This window comes from Podarcis erhardii, assembly GCF_964252035.2.
Source record: "Podarcis erhardii genome assembly, chromosome: 14".
Lineage (NCBI taxonomy): Eukaryota > Metazoa > Chordata > Lepidosauria > Squamata > Lacertidae > Podarcis > Podarcis erhardii.
The window spans coordinates 26,232,949-26,253,957 of record NC_138503.1 but is presented as its reverse complement, the minus strand read 5'-3'; the positions used below and the strand labels follow the sequence as shown (position 1 = coordinate 26,253,957).

General features: G+C 45.3%; 1 protein-coding gene across 7 annotated transcripts in view; it reads left to right on the top strand.

The window, feature by feature from the left end:
• Positions 1-20,708, top strand: part of MEGF11 (multiple EGF like domains 11) — a 345,349-nt gene extending 324,641 nt beyond the window's left edge. For 2 of the 7 annotated variants that reach the window (XM_081838777.1, XM_081838779.1), the window contains 3 exons: positions 6,935-6,991; positions 13,366-13,572; positions 16,488-20,706. In XM_081838777.1, the coding sequence (XP_081694903.1) occupies positions 6,935-6,991; positions 13,366-13,572; positions 16,488-16,648 (425 nt within the window). In that variant the 3' untranslated portion in view covers positions 16,649-20,706. Of the gene's footprint in view, positions 1-1,435; positions 1,503-6,934; positions 6,992-13,174; positions 13,252-13,365; positions 13,573-16,487 lie in introns of those variants that run through there. The other 5 variants (XM_081838776.1, XM_081838781.1, XM_081838778.1 and 2 more) reach the window with 5 other exon arrangements.
• Positions 20,709-21,009: the final 301 nt, after the last annotated feature.

Below are 21,009 nucleotides of genomic sequence, written 5' to 3'. Positions count from 1 at the left end.
CAGATTCAACCCCCAGAATCTCCAGCTAGGACAGGGAATGTCCCCCAAATGAGGACAGCCACTTACAGTTACTGCATAGACAATACTGAGCTAGATGGAGCAACGTCTGATTTGGTATAAGGCAGCATCCTATATATAGGAATAATGCTTCCACCCTAGGATTGGCTGGATGGAAAGTCACATGCTAGAGCACTTCTTCATTGAACTCAATATACTCTGACCACCCACAACCAGGTTCTTTGTAACTTCAGTTCCCTGTTCTCATCCAGCAGCATCTTAGCCTCCATTCATCCCCAAATGATGGTGGGAAGAGGAGCTCTGAACAGCTTGCCATAGCTCCTTAGGGGAAATCTGCCAGGTGAATCGTGAGTGATGTGTCTTTCAGATGCTGCTCACAATAGAGAGCCTTTCCCCCATCCTTATCATGAGACTGGGAACATGGGAAGAATTAACCCTTTCCAAACAATATGCAAACAAACACAGCTATCCTCCAAAATTTGTTGATCTCCAGTTTTTGTGATGCAGCCCACAAAATGTATAGAAGTCCACATATTAGCAGAACTTATTCATAAGAAGACATGTATTAGTAAATAAAAATTTAAAAATACAGAAATGCATTATATTAAGAGGAAACACTTGCAAAAAAAAGTGTATATTGATGAGGAAATTTGCATACAAACATTGGAGGGAGGGAGAAAGGCACACTATAATACTGATGAATTTTTGCAAGGCCTTTTTTTGTTAAAATTGCAAACTGATAAGAAAATGTGCTGAACTGAAGACGAGAAAAATGAGGAATTGAGGGTAACCAAAAATTGACAGATTTCCCATCCCTACTTGAGATGCTGAGCGAATCCCAGTTGCAACAGACTGAATTGTTTCTGCAACTACCTCCTGAAACTCTGTTTGGATTTTGCTGGTGGATCTGTTTTGAGCCTAGTGATCTCCTCCAAGGTTGCTGATTTTTTTCCTTGAATTGGAAGAATTCCTCTCCACTGTGTTGATTAAGTGAACCTCCCTCTTTTCCGACTAGTTTTGTGACTGCATGCTAGTATCATTTTGTGGTGGTGGTAGTTTTTATATATATATATAAGCTCCTTCCCCCTTCACTGTTTTCTCCGGGTTGTGTCTTAATTTGTAAGTCATTTGCACAAGCACCTGAATATTCTCTTGGGGGGGAGGCAGTTGTGGCTCCCATGTCCTTCTCAGCATGCTGTGGTGTAGCCAAGCTCATCTCCTTCTCATCGCATCTTCTCTGTCCTGCCAGTTTCCAAAGTTCCCAGTGAGTCTAACTAGCTTGTTCCAAGGAAAGACTCTCAGCTTCACTTCCCCACCTGCCTATTTCAATTTCATTTTTCAACCCCCCTTGGCTTTGTTGGTGGGGCTCTTTAATTGCTTCTGCATTAACTCCTTGCTGTCGTGACTCTTTGAACAGCTCAGTAATAAAATCCTTGACAGACGCACTGCAGACTGGAGAGCTTACGGCTATCTGAGTGATCTAGGTCAGTAATTTTCATCCATTAAGTCATTTGAAGTCCCAGGTCCATTTAAAATATGAGTTTATGCAATCAAAAGACCCTTGCTTCCTTTAAGCAGTCTGTTGTAGATTTTCTAAAAACCTACCCAGGTGGGTTTTGTCCTACCGCAAAGAAGTCTGTTGGAAGTCCAAGACTTTTGTTTTGTATAATGCTGAACTTCACAGGCGAAGAGAGTTTTGTCCAGGCTCGGGAGAGTGCCTGTTTGGTCAGTTCTCTTTATTTAGTGGATGGCTTAATTCTATGAGGACTTTGGGCTCTTCCACACTTCCTCGTGTCTTGCTGCTTTCCCCTGGGGAAAACCACTCTTCAGTGCTCAGTCAGAGCAAATGGAAATAGGATTGCTGTTTGTTCCAATTTAAAGCTAGAGTGACTTTTCCCTGGGAAAGGAGCAGGGCAAAGGGGGAAACTGCTTGGACCCATGCTTTCTAGGCATGAGACAAGAGGAAGTTTGGACAAGCCGTTTGTTTCAGTGCTGCTTTTTGTCATAGAGGTGGCACTATAGCACTGTTTGATATATGAAGTCTGATGGTGAAAATCTCAGAGATAGCCAACAGCACTGTAGCGGCATCTAGTGGTAGAACACGTGCAGTGCAGTGCAGTGCAATGCAATGCAATGCAATGCAATGCAATGCAATGCAATGCAATGCAATATTAGAACATCAAAGGAAGAAAAAGCACTTTGATTCCAATCTAACCACAGAAATACTCTTCTTCTTCTTCTTCTCTCTCTCTCTATATATAAACATTTTCCAAGTTGTCTAGCAAGGCATAAGCAGTGTATCAAACTAATATTGTCAGGCTGCATTTATATTTATATATTTTCTGTTCCTGATTCCTGGCTTTATTTACATACAATCATTATTAATTGTCATTCTTAGTGAATCACTTTCAGGTTTCATGACCATGAAATGGTATATAAATTTTGTGAAATAAAATAATTGCAATATTAATTTTTAATTGTTGTATTAGATACTTTTTTATTTCTGTTCATTATTTATGCACTCACAAGGCACCTAAAATTTACTAAGCACTGTGTAGAGATTTATTCTGCGCTGTATGCAAGCTCACAGTCTATGAGACATGATACAAAAGGGGGAAAAGAGTGAGAAAGGAAGAGGAAAATCAAGCAAATTCAAATGCCAGTTCTTTAAGTTGCGTAATTGATCAACTAGCTTGACTGGCCAGTGAGAAGGAGGTGGTTCTGGGAGAAAAGAATCAAATGGCAGCTGGTCCCAGACAACCTGATGGAATGGGCTTGGCTACCATGTCCTCTTCCACAGGTGCAGCCAGATGGAAGTGGGAGATATGGAGCCAACACCAGCATTAACAGTTTCAAGAGTAACTACTTTCTGCCTGGTTTTCCTCTAAATTCTCCCGCCCTGATGCAGTTCATACTGAGAAGTTCATACTGGCCATGATCGCTGAGCATTCAGGAAACATTAGGGCCAGATGGAGACCACCTGTTGTTTCCTGTGCGCTGAAAGTTCAGAATGACACTCCCTCATCCACATATATACACAGAATGGCGAATGCCACCCCTGATAAATTTCATTGTGGGATGGTTGATCATTGGAAAAGACTTAGCAGGCCAGATCAGGCCAACAGTTTGTTACCTCTAGACTAAGTCCTTCCTCTAGATTTATGGCCTTTGTTGTGAGCTTGGGTTTAAGTTCATCACAATTCTTTTTCTTTCCATTTTAATGACCCATTCAGCTAGATTGTCCATCTTTAATTGCTTTGGGGTGGATATAGTGCTGGCGCAGGTTTGCAAACAGCAAAGAAACAGGGAGAATTCGGGTGTCTATGTACATTTCTCCCTCCCACAGAGAGTTCTAGCAAAGTTAGTTGGGTTGCAAGAATGTACCACTTTCCTGCATTTTCTAAAATACCACTTTTTTCAATTCAGAGACTATAACAGGAGTGCAGAACTTGTGGCCCTCCAAATGTTGTTAGATTCCAGATCTTGCTATTCCTCAGTTCCCATCATTCCTGGCCATAGTGTCTGGGGTTGAAGGGCGTTGGAATCCAACAGCTGGAAGCCTGCACTACAGGCTTGTCCAGTTAGTGATTTCCCAATATCTTTGTTTGATGGCTTGATCTGTGTGTGTGTGTGTGTGTGTGACTGTAGAGAGTCTGGATACTTTTCTTTTTGGCTGCCCATTGTAGCCCTATCGCCTTTCTTCTTTGGCGATCACTCGTAGCTGAGTAAGATTGTCTTCCATGAAAACGGTCTTAACAGTGAGTCCGTAAGTGACTGTGAAGGTCCAATTCTGAATCCATACGTCCGTCCACAGGTTTCCGGGTTGGAGTTGATCACGGTGAGGGTCTGTCAAACGTGTCTCCTCCTTAGTTCATTTCTCCCTTTTGTTCTGAGTCCGTGCTTCTTCAAAGTCCATGACACCTTTGGTAATGACGGTTCTCCAATTGGAGCGCTCATAGGCCAGTGTTCATATATGAATACCAGTATATAATTTTCCACACACAAAAAAACACTGGCTTTGAAGCAGATGATAAAGGGTCTGGAAACCAAGCCTTATGAGGAATGGTTGAGGGAGTTGGGTATGTTTAGCCTGGAGAAGAGAAGGCTGAGAGGCGGTATGATAGCCATCTTCAGATATCTGAAGGGATGTCACACAAAAGATGTTTTCTGCCATTCTCAAGGGTAGGCGCCAAACCAGTGGATTTAAAGGACAAGAACAGAGATTCTGACTAAACATTAGGAAGCAAGTTCTGCTGGTAAGAGTTGTTCCTCAATGGGATGGACCACCGCAGAAGATGAACTCTTCTTCATTGGAAGTTTTTAAACAGAGGTTGGATGGCCATCTGTCAGGGATTCTTTAGCTGTGATTCCTGCATGGCAGGGGCTTGGACTAGACGACCCTTGTAGACCCTTCCAACTCTACCATTCTATCACCGATCAACACGAGTCTTGCATATGGTTGCACCAGCTTCTATTGCTTCATAAAAATGGTGGGCAGTGGTGGCTTGTGCCCATTGAGACTGGTAGAGAGGGAAGGCAGGGAGACCAACTGTAGGTGGGACCAGAGTCAATGGGTGGTGGAACCAACTTATTCTAGTTTTGTCCCCGTCCTGCTTCCCCCCTCATTGACTTATATGGGGGCAAAATTGACAAGCACAAGCAAGCTGACAGCCAGAGCCGCCCCCTGGGATGGTTGTTAAGGAAGAAAGCAGGCAAGTGGCTGAGGGCGTACTGAGGTTGGTGGGGCAGCCTCTGTTGATAGTGGTCTTTGTGTGAGAAGAGGAGCCAGGAGGAAACCCTGAACAAGCCTTATCCTACTCCACATGCACCATCTCTCTCAGGCCTCTGCAAGTGACCCTATTCCATGCCAGGGGGATTGAGCATGGTGCATGTGCACCAGTCATAGAGCACTGGGATTGCTATAAAACCAGCACACCTGTGTGCGGCCAGTCCCCTTAATAGCAAATGTGGGTGCTGAGCACCAACAGAATTGGGAGCCAAAGTGGAGCCACTGGGGGAAAAGATGTAGGCATCAGCAAGCAAACATTCCCCCAATTGAGATTTATTATTATTATTATTTTAATGGTCCTCTGAGGGCTGGGCACATTTAATAGTCATGGAGTGTTGACTCAGGAGGAAAAGTGGGAGAGGAGAGTGGAGTAGAGTAAAAATCCTTTTTTGTTGTTACCACCCCAGATTTTGCAAGGGAAACATTTGAATGTCAGCTGCAGACAGGTGTCCTCAAAGCCAGGCCGGGGGAGGGGGGGGGGATTTCCCATCCGCCTCGTGGAATCTGTGCAAATTTTAAGTGGCTTGCAAAATGCCCCCACGTCGCATCATATAATAAGGCATCTCATTTTGAAGGGACTAACCTTCAAATCCACCAGCGACAGAGGGCTTCAAAGTAAGTGCTGCAGATGCATATTTATACCTCCATTGTGTTAGATCGCTCCCTAATTTAGCTGAGTCCCCAGCAGGAGATTTTCCCACTTTCCTCCTGATGAGATTTCCTTGCCAAGGATTTCCAGCTGTAAGAGAGTGCATTGAAAAGAGAAACCCATCCATGCTATCTCCATCTGTAAACAGGTGCAGAGGTAGCGGGATTATGGGGTAGAGGCAGCCCAGCTCCTTTGAAATCAGAAGAAGTTTTGCCATTGAATGTGAACACCCCCCCCCCCATTTTCCCCTTTTCTTGGAAGAATTTAATGGACTAGATTTTTCATATGAATGTTTGCACCACAAAGAGTGGCCTGAACAAATTTTACATGTCAGGCAATTTTTGCATATACTTTAAAAAAAATTTAAAAAAATTTTATCCAGCTAATGATACCAGTAAGGGAGGGATCCATAGCTCTGCAGAGCACCGAAGCCACCCTTCTTGACCACTGCACATCTCTCTAGAATGGCTTTGACCACTCTGCACAGGTGTAGTGACAGCAGGAAGAACAAACCTCTGTTCTCCCTGTCTCATACGAAATAAATCTTTTGCAGCCTCTCCAATGGGGAAAATGCTCTTACCAGGGGCACATTTAAAGCTCTTTTAGTACCGCTTCTTCAACCCTGGTTTCTGAAATTTCACCAGAGGGCTCAAGTGTTCTCAAGAATGCCTTTGGTCACCATGAGGCCTAGAAACTTGCCTTTTTTCAAAATGCACCCAAATTGGATTAAGTCCTTGCATATTGTCTCAAACTGGGTATGCTTTCAGTAGTGGGAGTTAGTGGCATGCCAGATGAAAATCCTCCTCCCCAAGTGCCCTGAGACTTGGGGTGGGGGGAGGAATTCTACTCACTTCACATATGTAAAACTTACCTAATTTGCACTTTGGGAAGCAAGATGGGAAACTGTCATTCACCCACCCTTCGAAATCTGCAGTTCTGCAGCCAAGTCATGTGTACATAAATGCACCTGCTAGCATAAAGTGTGCATATGCATGCATATATTAGGGGGAATTGTTTTGAAGAAGAAAAAAAGTGCATTTTTGGCACACACAAAAATCAGTGAACTGCAAAATTTTGAAGGGTGGTTGTGGGCCAGTCCACAGGTTGTTTCAGAAAGTGAAAATTAGGTAGATCTGCCTTAAAATGCGAAGAGAAACTTGTTTCTCTGCTAAAGCGACTTCTGGAGAGAGATCAAGACATCCTCCCATCCACATGCCACTTGCTCTTTGCTGAAAAGCAGAAAGATGATTCAACACACTTCTCCCTCCCTCTGCTTATCCCCCCCCCTCGGAAAAAAAAATCCCTTGTGTCAGCCAGCAGAGAGCATTGGGCTCCCCCCCACACACACCATGGTCAAGCACTCACTTTTCTCTGACTCTGCATCACAGTGAGCCAAAGGAGACACATCTTTCTGCTGCACAAGTCCAGTTTGCATAAAGTTATTTATGCATTTTCCATTGTATATTATTTTTGTGCAGGTGCTTATGGGATGAATAGACGTCAGAACACATACATTATGGAAAAAGGCTTCAAAGGTATAGTATCTGATGCTGGCAAGTGACCCCATAGTGGCCAGTTTGGGTAAGGCAGGAGAGGTGAGCTCGCCAGCCCCAAACATCTGCAAAGTGGTTGTTAGACGGTCTGCAAGCAGGCAGGCAAGCCGGCGCGTTTTTTGAGACCTCTGGCGACAGCCCAGCTTTGGCTTGGAGCTTTGCCATGCCTGTTGATCTCTGCCCCACCTTTCTGCTGTTATTGCCTTCCTTCTCCATTGGCAAACAAATAAGAACTGAGCTCTCTGTTTGGGAAAGCCAATGGAAGGAGCACTTGGTAGATGTGGGTCCACAGCCCACCTCTGATGTAGACTTGCCATGTGGTTTTGAGGTACCTCATCCCCTGCGCCTCAGTTTCCCTATTCCCAAGGGTGGCGGGCCTTCTTCAGCCTGAGGGCCACATTCCTTCTGAGCAACATTCCGGGGGCCAGTGGTGGGCGGAGCCAGAAGCAAAGCCGGGCAGAAGAAAGAATGTAAATGTTGCCTTTCTATGGTAGGATAGAATCTGCATATGCTGAACACACTCATCCTATGGAAAACATCTGGTTTCAAGGACATGTTCCAGCCAGGCCAAAGCACTTGAGGAGTGTGTGTCCTGGGGAGAGCTCCAAGGGCCACATAGAGAGGCCTGGGCGGCCATATTTGGCCCCTAGGCCTGAGGTTCCCCATCCCCGCCCTACCCTGAAAATGGAAAGGATGGTGGCTTGCTTGGAGGGTTGCTGTTAAAATATCTGCTCGAGAAATAAATGTTTTCCCTGAGCCTTAGAAAGACTAGATTATAAGAGCACTGCACTGAACTTTTGAAGGGCTAAAGAGCAGGGATCAAAAATGGTGGCATGAAGAGGGTTTTCCTTCTCTTAAGAAATGTTTTCTTTTCTTTGCTGCTTATTTACTTGCTGCATTTATATCTCATATTCCATCATGGTGCTCAAGGCGACTCAGAACTGGGCTCCAGGCACTAGCCAGGCTCCGACTAGCAGGAGCAAAAATCCCCATTTTGAAATATTTTTAATTTCTCTCTGCAAACTGCCCAGACAATCTCTGGTTATAGGGTGGCAGATATATGCTGAAAATAAACAAGGTCCCTGTGTCATACGCTTTCAGACCCGAGCACCAAAATCAGAGCCAGCACCAGAAATAGTCATGGCGTAGATCTACACAAAGCGGGGGGGGGGGGGGACCACTAAATTTATTTCAGGAATTAGATCATTATAACAAAATAAAATAAAACCTTTGGGAAAAGGCATATAAACATTTTCTGCTCTCTAACGCCATCTGGTGTTGCGTGTTTATAGCACCTTCAAATCATTGTTTCTTTACTAGTGTAGCTGAGTCCATGGTTGGTCATATTAGCAAGGCCCCTCAGCCCAGTGACAAAAGTTCCCCTGGACCTGTTCCTCCTCTCAACAAAAGAGCATAAGAAGAAGAGCCCTGATGAATCAGGCCATTCTGATCTAGCATCCCCTTCTCACAGTGCCCCACCAGATGCCTGTAGGAAACTAAGGAGCAGAACATGAACACAAAAGCCCTAATCTCCTGTGGCTTCCAGCAACTGGTATTCAGAAGCATCCTGGCCAGTCACCATCCTTTGTGAACTTGTCCAATCCTCTTCCTAAAGCTTTACAAGTTGGTGGCCATCGCATTCCATAGTTCAACTATTTCCCCTCCCCACTTTGTCCTGAATCTTGCAACACTTAAACCGTTGCAACCTGCTTGCTGGTTTACATGCCTCTTAATCTGGCTCAAGAGAAAGCTGATGGGGAGAAGGAGGAGCAGGAGTGGCTGTGGTCAAAATTTCTGCATTAGGAAAACAACCATATACTTCTGGGGGACTATGATGTCTGATTGTATGCTATCAGGTGATTGACAGGTGGAGGCCAGTCTTGAAGGGTGGGTCACATCTGGATCCACCTCCAGATCTGAGTAAATTAAGGTCTTAATTTAGCACCAAAAGTGATAATGATGGAAATAGGTGTGTTTCCATGGTAGAACATCTCATGAACTTTGTGGGGGAGCCACCACTGAAAAGGCCAATTCGCACTTCGCCACCACCCCCCACCACCACCCTCAGATGAAAGCTCTGAAGGAGACCACAGGGTTGGGCTGATTCATATTGAGGCAGAGACAGCCCATACAGCATTGTGGTCCTGAATAATTTAAGCTTTTATGGGCCCAAACTGGAGCTTTGACGTGACCTCAGAAACTAAACCGTAGCCAATGCAGTCAGGCCACAATTGGGCTAATAAGCTCAGGTCTTTTGGTCTCAGTCCGTAATTCAGCTGCTGAATTCTCCACTAGGTGCAGTGTCTGAATTATCTTCAAAGGCAGCCCCATGTATAATGCATTATAGTAATCTAAGAGATGCTGAAGTGTGTCTAACTCCCCTCCCCCCCAAAAAAAAGAAAAGGGAAAGAACTTTTGAGGTGGGATTGTGAAGTTTGGAGCCAAAACTGCAATGGGACTTGGAAGATCTGATTTCCCCGTGTGTGTCCTTTTTCTCATTTAAAACCCACGTACAAGAGCCCCCTTGTTTGCGGACAATTGAAGCAGTGCCACAGCAATAGGGGAAGTGGGAGAAGGAGTGTTGGTTAACTCCAGGCACACAGTAATATCAGCTGCTGGAAACCACAGGAGGAGAGAATGCCTTTGCTCTCTAGTCCTGCTTGCGGACTTACCACTGGGGCATCTGGTTGGCCACTGTGCGAACAGGATGCTGGACTGGATGGGCCATGGGCCTGATCCAGCAAGCACCTCTTATGTTCTCAGAGGAGGTTACATAGCATAGCATAGCATAGCATTTATTATTTATACCCCGCCCATCTGGCTGGGCTTCCCCAGCCACTCTGGGCGGCTTCCAACAGAACACTAAAATACAATAACCTATTAAACATTAAAAGCTTCCCTAAACAGGGCTGCCTTCAGATGCCTTCTAAAAGTTTGGTAGTTATTTTGCTCAGCATCCGGGCTGAACAATGGGGGTGGAGACGCTCCTTCAGGTATACTGGACCGAGGCCCTTTAGGGTTTTAAAGGTCAGCACCAACACTTTGAATAGGGAAAGGGGGGTTGAATAATTGTAAGAAAGAAAGAAAGAATCTCAGTTGGTAGAGCATGAGACTCTTAATCTCAGGGTGGTGGGTTCAATCCCCACCTTGGGCAAAAGATTCCTACATTGCAGGGAGTTTGACTCAATGAGCCTCAGGGTCCTTTCCATCTCTACAATTCTACGATTTGTATGCTTGCAAAGGCCCGTGGTATAATTTGCATGAAATTTGCACGTGATAATTTCTATGTATAGATATTTCAGGGCAAAGTAAGATGGTGGTTGGGGAGGTGTCACTACATTTCACAGTGCACCCCGCTTTTTTTGGCCCAAACAGCTCAGAAATGAATTCAGTTGTAAAGTGGAAGCTTTTCACTGTGAGGCTCTGTTAACAGTAAGAAATAAATGGGCCTCTCTTATGAATAAATAAGAAAGAAATAATATATTCAGTTTACATCATGCCCTTCCTCCTGAAGGAGCCGAGGGCAGCAGACGCAGCAATGATAAAGCACCGACAAAAATTAAATCCAGTAGCAATCAGTTTTAAAGTGTCTTAAGGTAGTTAGGAACATTCTAAAAAAAATGTGTATCCGTTAGTTATTGGTAAGACAGAGTATTTTTGTTTTATTATGACCAGCCCTTCACCAGCGGGTCCCAGGGCAGGTTACAACAATTTAAAATTCAGAACTAAAAAGAGTTAAAATAGATTGCAGTCACAGGATGAGCACTGAAAATGCACATCTCAGGTGTCAAAGGCCAGGGTGGAAGTGCATCTTCAGCATTCGCTGAAAGATGTATAGAGAAGAAGCCAGATGCACTTTAACCAATCAGGACGAGAGGCTCCCGCTCTCAGAAGGGCAAATGCAAATAGAAGTTATGACTCTGTATGCAAATATGTGACCTCACCTGTGAATTCCTGCGTGGGGAAGGAAATGCAAACATTCATCACTCAGCAAGCAGTGAATAGTGGAGTCAGAAAGAGACCCTGGAGGCATTTTGTAATTTCCAAAGGCCATGGCAAGCACAGTCAGGCCAAAATGGCAGCCAGTGTTGTGTAGCAGTTGAATCAGGACATTTTCCCCCAATCCATGCTTGGTCATAAAGCTCACTGGGGGCTGTTGGGCCCTTCGCTGCCTCTCAGGGTTTTTCTGAGCAAAGAACATGCCAACTTGAGCTGCTTGCAGGAAAGGTGGGATATAAATGTAACAGTCATTTTTAAAAAAGACAAAACAGGCTGTTCCCAAAAGAAAACATAAGCATCCAATATGGAGCTAATTCACCAAACTGTAAAAACTCAGGTACTTTCCATCATGAGACATTTTTAATCCTCGCTCACTGTCCAAACCAGTTCCCTGGTGAATTGTCTCTTGCCCTCTTTCACACATGGAGCTGATCTTAGCTGGAAGCAGGGAGATGGGTGCCAATGTCATGCCTTTCCCCACCTTCACAGCCCATTCCTGCTTCAGAGCGAGGCGAGTTGTGTCAGCCTAGTGCCACCGTCCCCAGCCTGGTTTCCTCCAGATGTTGTAAACTACAGCTGTCAGCTGGGGCCGATGGGAATTGTAGTCCAAAACATCTGGAGTGTGGCAGGTTGGGGAAGGCTGTGTGTGTTGTGGGATGGGTGCAGTAGCTAGCTAGGATTGGGAAGAGCCAGGTTCAAATCCCCACTCGTCCACAAAGCTCACTGCGTGACCTTCAGACGGTCATTTCTCCCAGGTCAAAATAACTTCTGGTGTTAAATGCATGCAGATGGCTAAGAAATGCAGATAGCATCAAAAACAGAGAGAGAGCGCTATCAAGATGGCAGCAAGTGTGGCAGTGGAATGCCTGTATTTTCAGCAAGAAAACCCAGAGATCACAAGAACGTAAGGGTAGCCCTGCTCTCAGAGCGAGATGCCTCAATGGAAAACCTGCAAGCAGAACTGAGCAGAAGCACCTCCTCCCCTCCTCCTGTGGCTTCTAGAAGTTGTACTCAGTAGCATCGCTGCCTCTGACTACAGAGGCAGAGTTAGAGCCATCCAGGGTGGGGTGGACTTTGGGTCACATGACATAATTCCTCTGGATACTCCTTAAGAAATCTGAGAGGTGGGGAGGGAACCCCAGCTAATATCCTTAAAGTGACAGGTAAGTGACCATCATCCAATTCCCTCTTTGTATCCACAATAGAGGCAACCAAGCCTTTTTTCCTACCTGGTGGTCTGAGGCTGTTTGCAAGATTGCAGAGCAGGCATTCTCCTTCGCACCTGAGATGAATGTTTCCTGTGTTACGATGAGATGGTGGTGTCAGCCTTATAAATGATATTGCCGTGTATAATGTCAGCGGTGATTTGCAGGACCACACAAGCAAAACAGAAATGCTAGGTCCCTGCCCCACAGAGCTTCCAACATTCCCAGTCTGGAAGTCAATGAGGGGAGCGAGAGGCAGAGATATCAATGGTTTTATTTCACATTTTTGGGAAGAAATGCTGTTTGTCTGAAAAAAAGCAGAGGAGGGAGGGGAGAGAAGAGGGAGCAATGTGCAAACTGGATTTTACCTTCCCGTAGAGATCACAGAATTTCTCTGCTAGCAAGCAATCTTCCTTCTAAACCTATTTTAACATGAAAATCTAATCATGCCATTCTGGACTTTTCCCTATAAAGCAATTAAAACAAACAAACAAACAAACAAACCCATGTTGCATTAAATGTGGTGCGGGATTTCCGGGTGCCACCCCTGAAACAGGTAATATACCCAGTATGCCAAAAGACTTTGCTTGCTAGCATGGTTCTCTCTGCCAGGGAGGAGGGTGGGACTTGTGCATGATCTCTTGGTATGGAAAGGGGGACCTTAACCAGTGTTATCTTTTAAGGCAGGGGTTGCTGGTTCATGGCCCTCCAAGCATTATTGGACTACGGTTCCCATCAGCCCCAGCCAGCATTACCAAAGGCCAGGGATTTATGGGAGCTGTACCCCACAACATCTAGAGGGCTGCGGATTGTTCCAGCCCTGCTTTGAGGGATGTGGGGAATGGTGGCATGGGGTGGTTGTGTGTGTACAAACTGATGTTCTTAATGTAGCAAATGAGACCCTTTTGACCGCAGAGTCCGTGGCACTGAAGGGCTGTTTTCTTTCCTACTGAATGTTCAGGAAATGACTTGCGAATGAGTTTGGATGAGCAGATGGTTTGGAGAGACAGTGGTTCGGAGATCCCTGAGGCGTAACTGGTGGGTCCCTGTGCTGTGCGCTCTGAGGGCTAGAAACCCCCTCCTCCCCTCCCCCTTCTCCTCGAGGTCCGGTCGCATGTGTGCTAAGAGGCCGGCCCGGCTCTTGTCTTGCAGACTATATGAAGGGATCTGCCTGCAGCTCCAGCACCTGTTCCCTCAACAGCAGCGAAAACCCCTACGCCACCATCAAAGACCCCCCCATCATGGCATGCAAACATTCCGAGAGCAGCTATGTGGAAATGAAATCTCCCGTTCACCGGGACGCATCCTATTCTGACACACCATCCTTGTCAGCAGCTAATAAAAACATATACGATGTTGGTAAGTATCTCCGGTGATCCAGCTGCAAGCAGGGAGGTCCAGCTGGTGCTGGTTCATCAGTGGTGGTGCAGTCCAAGTGTTGCTGTGTTAAAACTCCCCGTGGCCCCCTGCCCATTCATTGGCCACACTGGCGGAGGCCGATGGGAGCTCAGCAACATCTAGCAGGGGAACCACACCGAAGACCCCTGGCAAATGGGCAGGCCAAAAAATATACACCGACTGCTCATTGCCCATTGAGTTGGTGCGAAGTTACTACTGTTTCCTTTGCAAACTGGCAAAGGGCTTTCCCCAAGTGTGGTTAACTAGCAGTGGTGTAGCGTGGGGGACAGCGGGCCATGGCCCTGGGCACAAATTTCCGAGGGGATGCAAATGAAACGCCCCCATCACAGGCTCCTTCATCAAGGCTGGGGCTGCAGGGAGGTAAGCGGTGCCAGGGTGGGACCTTTGGGGCTGGGGTGGCGGCGGCACTTTCACCGCACGGCCGGCAAAGGGACACCCGCTTTTGCCCCGTCCCTGGACCAGCCAAGGGGGAGCGAGTGGGAGGGTGCTGCCACCGCCACCCACCAAGGAGGGAGGGAGGAAGAGGAAGGCAGAAAAGCACTGCCAGAGCCATACTCAGAGCAACACAGCAGCGCTCCTGCCTTTGTGTTTCGCTGCCTTATCCATGCTCCCGGGTTGGGGCTGGTTTGGAAGGAGAGGCTCCCTTGATTAGATGCTGGCCAGTGAAGGGACTGAGCACTACCCAGTCCACCAGGGGGGCCAACACTTAGCGAACCCTGGGCACCAGTAACCCATGCTATGCTCCTTTTAACTAGGGCTATGTGGCTTCTTTGTCCAAGAATAATTATTTCAAGTTCCACATCCCAGCAATCCAAATTGCATGACGTGCCAGTATGCTTAATTTGTTTTTATGCACATGTCTGTGTTTTCCTAATGTTTTCACTGTTCTGCATAATTTATTTGGGGCTTCCTTACCCATGGGAGGGACCAGTGTGGGGCTGCTGAAGCCTCTCTTCCTAGATTGCTGGCAGGGGTGGATGGAGCAGCCTGGTTCTGGCCTGTGTCACTTTTCACCTGCGTTCATTCCTAAGTCTGTTTGGTCCTGATTCCAAATTAATCTGCAATTAAATAATAATAATGATTCACCTGGGAATTGGTATAGGAAGAGCATGTTTCATCTCAGTGTATGCATTTTTAAACAGATTTGAGCCTAATGCATTTCGTACTTTGAGCTGAGAACTATATTGCAAACTCTGGGAAAGTTTGGAAGCCAAAGGATAGTTAAGTTCCAATTCAAACATCGGTTGTGTCAGTGTACACCAGAATTCACTAAAAGAGAATTCCTCCAGATTCCATAAATATTCGTAGCAGCTTGTGTGTGGCTTTTGCTCACGCACTTTCGGCTGGAGGCACTAGAAACATGGTATATTTGGGTTTTTAGAGACAGGGGAGGGGGAGAAAAAATTGGGGTTCTGAGTAACCTGAGCTTTACATCTGTTACCACATTTGCTGTGTGTACGTTTTTCTTAGAGATGGGTGTTTCTGTTAATTTTGGTTTTATTTTTCTAGACTTAAGTACATTTTGCCACACTTCTACATCAGTTTGAAATCTTTTTAAAGTCTTTAATTTTGCCAGCATTTTTGTGTGCATTTCTCCTAACATTTCTGTGATAAATTTCTTCTAAGATAATGCATTTGATATATTATTTTCTCTTTAACATTATTATTAATTTTCTTGCTTCAGGATTTTATTTTAGTATTTACCCTAATCTGAGGAGACCCATTGAAAGTAATGGACCTTGCTCACTAGGTCCATTAATTTCAGTGGATATATTCTAATTCAGTTGGCTACAACCCAAAGCTTTAATACTAATGATCTGTGTTATGCTTTTATATTCTGTTTTCGTATGCCACTCTTGGGTATTCTCTGATTTTGGAGCAGTTAAATAAATATAAGCATATTTATGCTCACTTTCACCTACTGGTTTATTGGAGAAGTAAAACAAATAGAACAATTAACAACAATATCAGGGAAATAACAAACATCCACTTCCAATACTGGATAAATCAGAGGTACAGAATGAAATGTAAACAGTCAAAAAGAGGTAGCAAATGAGATCTACAAAAAATAAAGGTCAGAAATAAGTTTTTTTTTAATGTGATACAGTACGTATGGTAGTCCTCAGAAAGTAACATATAAGCACAATAATGTGTAACTATCTCCAAATAAAGTCATACACAGTAGACACTAAATCTCTTAAACACAAAAATGCCGCAGGATATATATAAAACATGTTTTAACCATTCATAGTGGTATTTTTCCATCTCTGTGGTGGAAAAGTTCAACGGGAGTCTGTGTGGTACTCTCTGGATGGTGCTGGATTTCATCTCAGCAGTCCTAGGAAGCATGGCCAATGCACAGGGGATGGTATGAGCTAAACATCTAGGCAGCACTATGCCAGCTACCTGTGGGGAAAAAGAACAGACATTGATATGCTTTTACTGCCAAAGTTAACGTATAAAGAAGCTTTTGCTAAGGGAATAATTGTCTGAAGCAGCTCAGGGTAGAGGTAGCCAATGTGTTGCCCTGCAGATGATGTTGGACTACAACTCCCATCCCTCTTGTCTCTAGGCCATACTGTCTGAGGCTGATGGGAGCTGGAGTCCAGTAACATCTGCAAGGCACCACATTAGCTACCCCAAAGCTTGGTAGCAGAGCCAAGGAGCCTCGGCTCATTACTAGAACAACCCATCCCAGAATTCCTTGCTTAGAGCTAACAAGCTTTGGAATGGATCATACTCACGGTGTTTGCAGCGACATCTTTTGTCTTTAACGTCTTTCCCCGAGTCTTTTGTTTCTGAAGAGGTGGCTGCTTAGAGGAGGCTATTCAACGAGTCCCTGTTTGTCTTTGCAGAGCCCACCATCAGCGTCATCCAAGAGGCTCGTCTCCGCAATGCTGTCTACATCCAAAACCCATACGACATGCCCAGGAACAGTCACATCCCCTGTCACTATGACGTTCTCCCTGTAAGACACAGCCCAACGCATGGGACACTTTGGGACAAACAGTCTTAGAGGGCTGTGCGTGCTGCTGCTGCACTCATAAACTTCGTTCCCCGATGCAATGACCGAAGAGAAGACAATCCTTTCTGTTTTGTTCTGCTACATTCTGGATAAACAACAACACCACAATGCAAGGAACCCGAAGACAAGACTTGTATTGGGCCAACTTCCTTCTGCATGAAACACTTTCTTTTTATAAGACAGTTTTATACCGATCACAGGAGAAACCAAGAAAAACTGCTCTATGTACAAACTGGGAGGGGGGGGAAGGCTCCCAGAAGCAGTTTCTCATGCAAGTCTAATGTTGGACAAAGTGTATCTTACTGACTTGACTTTGCTTTTTAAATTGGAGGGGTGGGGGTGGAGGGGAGAAAGAGACAAAGATCCCTTGCTGTAAGTTCTTAGAGCTGTATGTACTATACTATCACTTGCTGAAAAAGAGGCGTTTAAAAGAAGAACTTTTAAAGACAAGACGGTAGAGGAGAAATAAGCTCTGCATCGAAGAACCACAGGAGGGAGCAGGGCTCAGGTTGCTTCTGCCATCCTGGCTAGAGAACGTGCTTGAGCTCTGCTTAGTTCCTCAGCATTCGTTTTGAGTGTGCACCTGCTATTCTGCAACTGTGCGTGGAAGAACCAAACTATCTGGTGCTCATAACCCTACTGCTTCTAAAATGCTTCTTGCTCGCAGCGGTGGAGAGTGCCAAAGAGGTGAATTTCAAGTAGAGAAAAAACGAGGGTACTCCCTTGAGGTGCTTCTGTTCTCACACTTCAGCATTCCACTATAAACAAGGTTCAGAGGCAGAGAGATACTCAGCCACATAAAGAAATGCCAGAGTTGGCAGGATAGGTGCAAACACAGGAAATTGTTCTATATTGTGTCAGAACATCTAGCTAGGTACAGTTGATGGTGACTGACTGCAGCTCTCTCCAGGGTTTCCGGAAAAGGTTTTACCAGCCTACCTGGGGATTGAACCTGGGAGTTTCTGTATGCCAAGCAGCTGCACTTAACACTGATCTACGCCCTCCCTTCAAGCCATGCCACCTAATACAGTCAAATCAACAACATACAATTTCCAGATTTATTTATTTTTTACAGGCTCTCTCCCCACCAGGCAACTGCTCATTCTATAAACAGTGTTTTGCTGCGGTGTTTCCTTTTGCACATAAGATGTGCCATGGCAGCAGACATAGAAATTGTCACTGTTCTAGACTTCCATTTTTTCCTGTAGATTGCTTTGAGTGTGACCTAATGTTGGGACTCAATGTATTTATTTATTTTTTAGGGCATGTGCAAAGAGAGGTTGTCAAGAGGAGGCTGCTTCACCAGGAAATACCAATTTAACAGTATTACAGTTAGGTAGGAACCAGATATGTGGGGGAAATGAAAGGAGTTTCTAGAAGAGGATTGAGTAAAACGACAGGCCCAGGAAGACTTGGGTCTGCGAGAATTCCCACACTCCAGCTAGCTGTGTTTTCCCAAAGAGCATGGTGCTGCAGTAAGCCAACACTGCTTAATAAGGAACATGTGCATGCCAGGTGCGCAGTTACGTTATAAAACATGGCCATGGATGCTATTTATTTATAACACTGTTCCTAGGAACAGAGTGTGGAATGGCTGCAGCTCAGTGGTAAGAGTACTTGCTTCACATGCAGAAAGTCCCGGGTTCAGTCCCTGGCATCTCCTGGTATGGCTGGAAATGTCCTCTGTCTGAAACTCTGGAGGCCTGCTGCCAGCAAGTGTAGGCAATACTGAACTAGGTGGCCAATCATCTGACTCAGAACGTGGCAGCTTCTCACACCCTCATTCTGAGAGCTTCAAGCGAGTCCCCAGCTGGAGTAGTAATTTGAGAACAAATAGTTCTTGTTGTAGAAAGACAATTAGTGACCCACCACACTCATTTAGGAAGTCTTCCTGTAATAGCTAACAGGCTCCCCTTATGAAGACAATTGCTTCTGATTTTTGAAGATGGGCAATGCTGAGATCCCTCTTTGTTGCCTTCAGTGTGTGAGCAAACTGTACGTTACCTGTCCATGGCTGTAGGTATGTGCTAGCATGGAAACAGTGGGAGAGCATCTGCTTGGGTTGCAAAATCCTAGGCTGAATCAGCAGCATCTCAGTCACCAGCAACTAGGAAATACCTCTCTGAAACCCTGCAAAACCAGGGACTTCAGTAGAAGGCAAATCCCTATGTTCCTAGTGCAAAAATGCAGGACAGAAGAATGCACTTCCTATTTGGTGAACACAGATGTACTGATCTTCTACAGGCAAAATGGAATGCCAGACTCTTTCTAAGCCAGGCCCAAATGCATTTGAGGAGGATGGAGTAGATGTTATTTGCACATAAGGGGTAAAGTTGCCAGGAAGAGCTGCAGCCTAAGCAAACACACCGTTCTCTTAAAACTGAAGCACCTTTTGTTTTCAGTGTTCCTGAATGCTTATCTTTGGAGCACAGTGGCCAAAACCATCCCCTTTCATGCTGATTGGGCGGCTTGAGGATGCTGGAGACAGTGACCCTGCTCCAGAAATAGTAAGGGGTCTTTGACCCTCTGTGACCTCAGACCACTACACCACTGAGGTACAGGATCAGTTTCAGCCAAGTAGCAGACTTGGGTAGACTTGTTGCTGGGTGTAAAGCTCAGCTGAGTCCATGCCAGACTTTAGCCCAAGAGTGGGGGACCTTATTGAGGCTGAGAAGTTTTCTGAGGGCCACAGGGCAGTAGTGGACGTGGCCAGAGGCGAAAGTGTGCGGAGCAATGAATGTCAATGTTGCCTTTGTGCCATTGGCTAGATTCTGCTCTGTCATTTATCTGGACAAGCAAGAGGCATTACTCAAGTTCAAGGACGCATCCTAGCCAAGCAATAATAATCTAGGTGGAAAGCAGGGGCACCAAGGGTTCTGGGCCCCGGTGAGAGTGCTAAAGGCCAGAGGCAGAGGCCTACATTTCGCCTGAGGTTCCCCACCCGTTCAGCCCATTGAACTGTTCAACATCCACCGGTAAGTTGAGATAACTAATGACAGCTTAATTCCTCTCTAGAAGCGGCGATGAAGTACTGAAGGCCTCTCTCTCCTAAAGCAGGGAGGGGGATATCTTACGAAACAGAGCAAGGATGTTCCCCAGGAAGGATGACAAGATTTATCCACAGCACAGGATGAAATGTAGTTATTTACCCGAATGCTGCATGTGTGCATGAGGGGTGGGGGTAGGGTGGGGGAGGCAAATGAGCCATTTTACTTTCCAGGAAAGCCTTATGCAGATGACGAAAAGTAGCAGAACCTTATTTTGTAGGGCCAGTGGGGATATATATTTTAATTACATGTATAGAAAGAAAAAAGTCTTACCTCAGAGTTAAGCGATGGGAAAAGTCCTCCATGAAGGCTTTTTTTCAGACAGGGTAACTTCCCAACTGTGTTCATGTCTCACTCGGAAGTTAACACATTTGACCCAGATGGAGCAAGGAAACCGCTGCACAAATTTGGAGGGACGTCATCCTGCCTCTGCGCCACATCCTGGATTGTAGCAACGCGCGTTGACTGGTGAAATTGTCCCCACCAGCGGTTTGGGCACAATGGAGGCCTAGATGGGGGTAGGGGGAAGGCAACCCAGTGCTACCCCATCAGAAGGTGCAAGCTTTCAGATCACACAACTCTCCCTCTAGTAGCCACATGTGTCATGTTGCTGCACAGTTAAGACTGCACCAGGTAGCTGAACGTCCTTTGGCTTTTAAAAAACTGGATGGTTAAACCAAATTGAGGGTGGGGGGGGAGAAGAATACTACTAAATCCAGCAGGAGACAGTGAAAAGCAAATCCAGTTCCACACACAAACACACACACACATATATATACATATAAATATTATATATATATACATACATATATATATATATATAGCATTCCTTTAAAAAGGAATCTAGACACTGTAATGGCAATACTTTTTTTAAAGCAAGACAGATTTGTAATATTTGTTGACCGTATGACGGTGGTCTACCTTGTAAAAAATAAACTGAATTTCTCTCAGCTGTGTACTTCTGTAACACAATCCTTTGTGAACCTTGCACTGTCACTAAAGCTGTTGTCATTCATGAAAACCTTACTGTGTCAACTGGGAAAAACTGATTTGAGCCTCCCTTCAGTTATGTTTAAAAGCAAGTGAGAAGTATTTTGTTGGCAGTCATCAATCCAACAGATCTCACTCCTGGGAGGAAAGGAGAATTAAGACCAGTGGCCAAGCTTTCACTTAATAATAATAATAATTCTGTGCATGCACACTCAATCTCTGGAGAGATATTGGCTTATGTACTGGGCCCCCAACAAGCCTGGCCAGCTGAATTTTCTCATTCAACCTTTTCTCGCTAGTGACTGTCAAAAACTT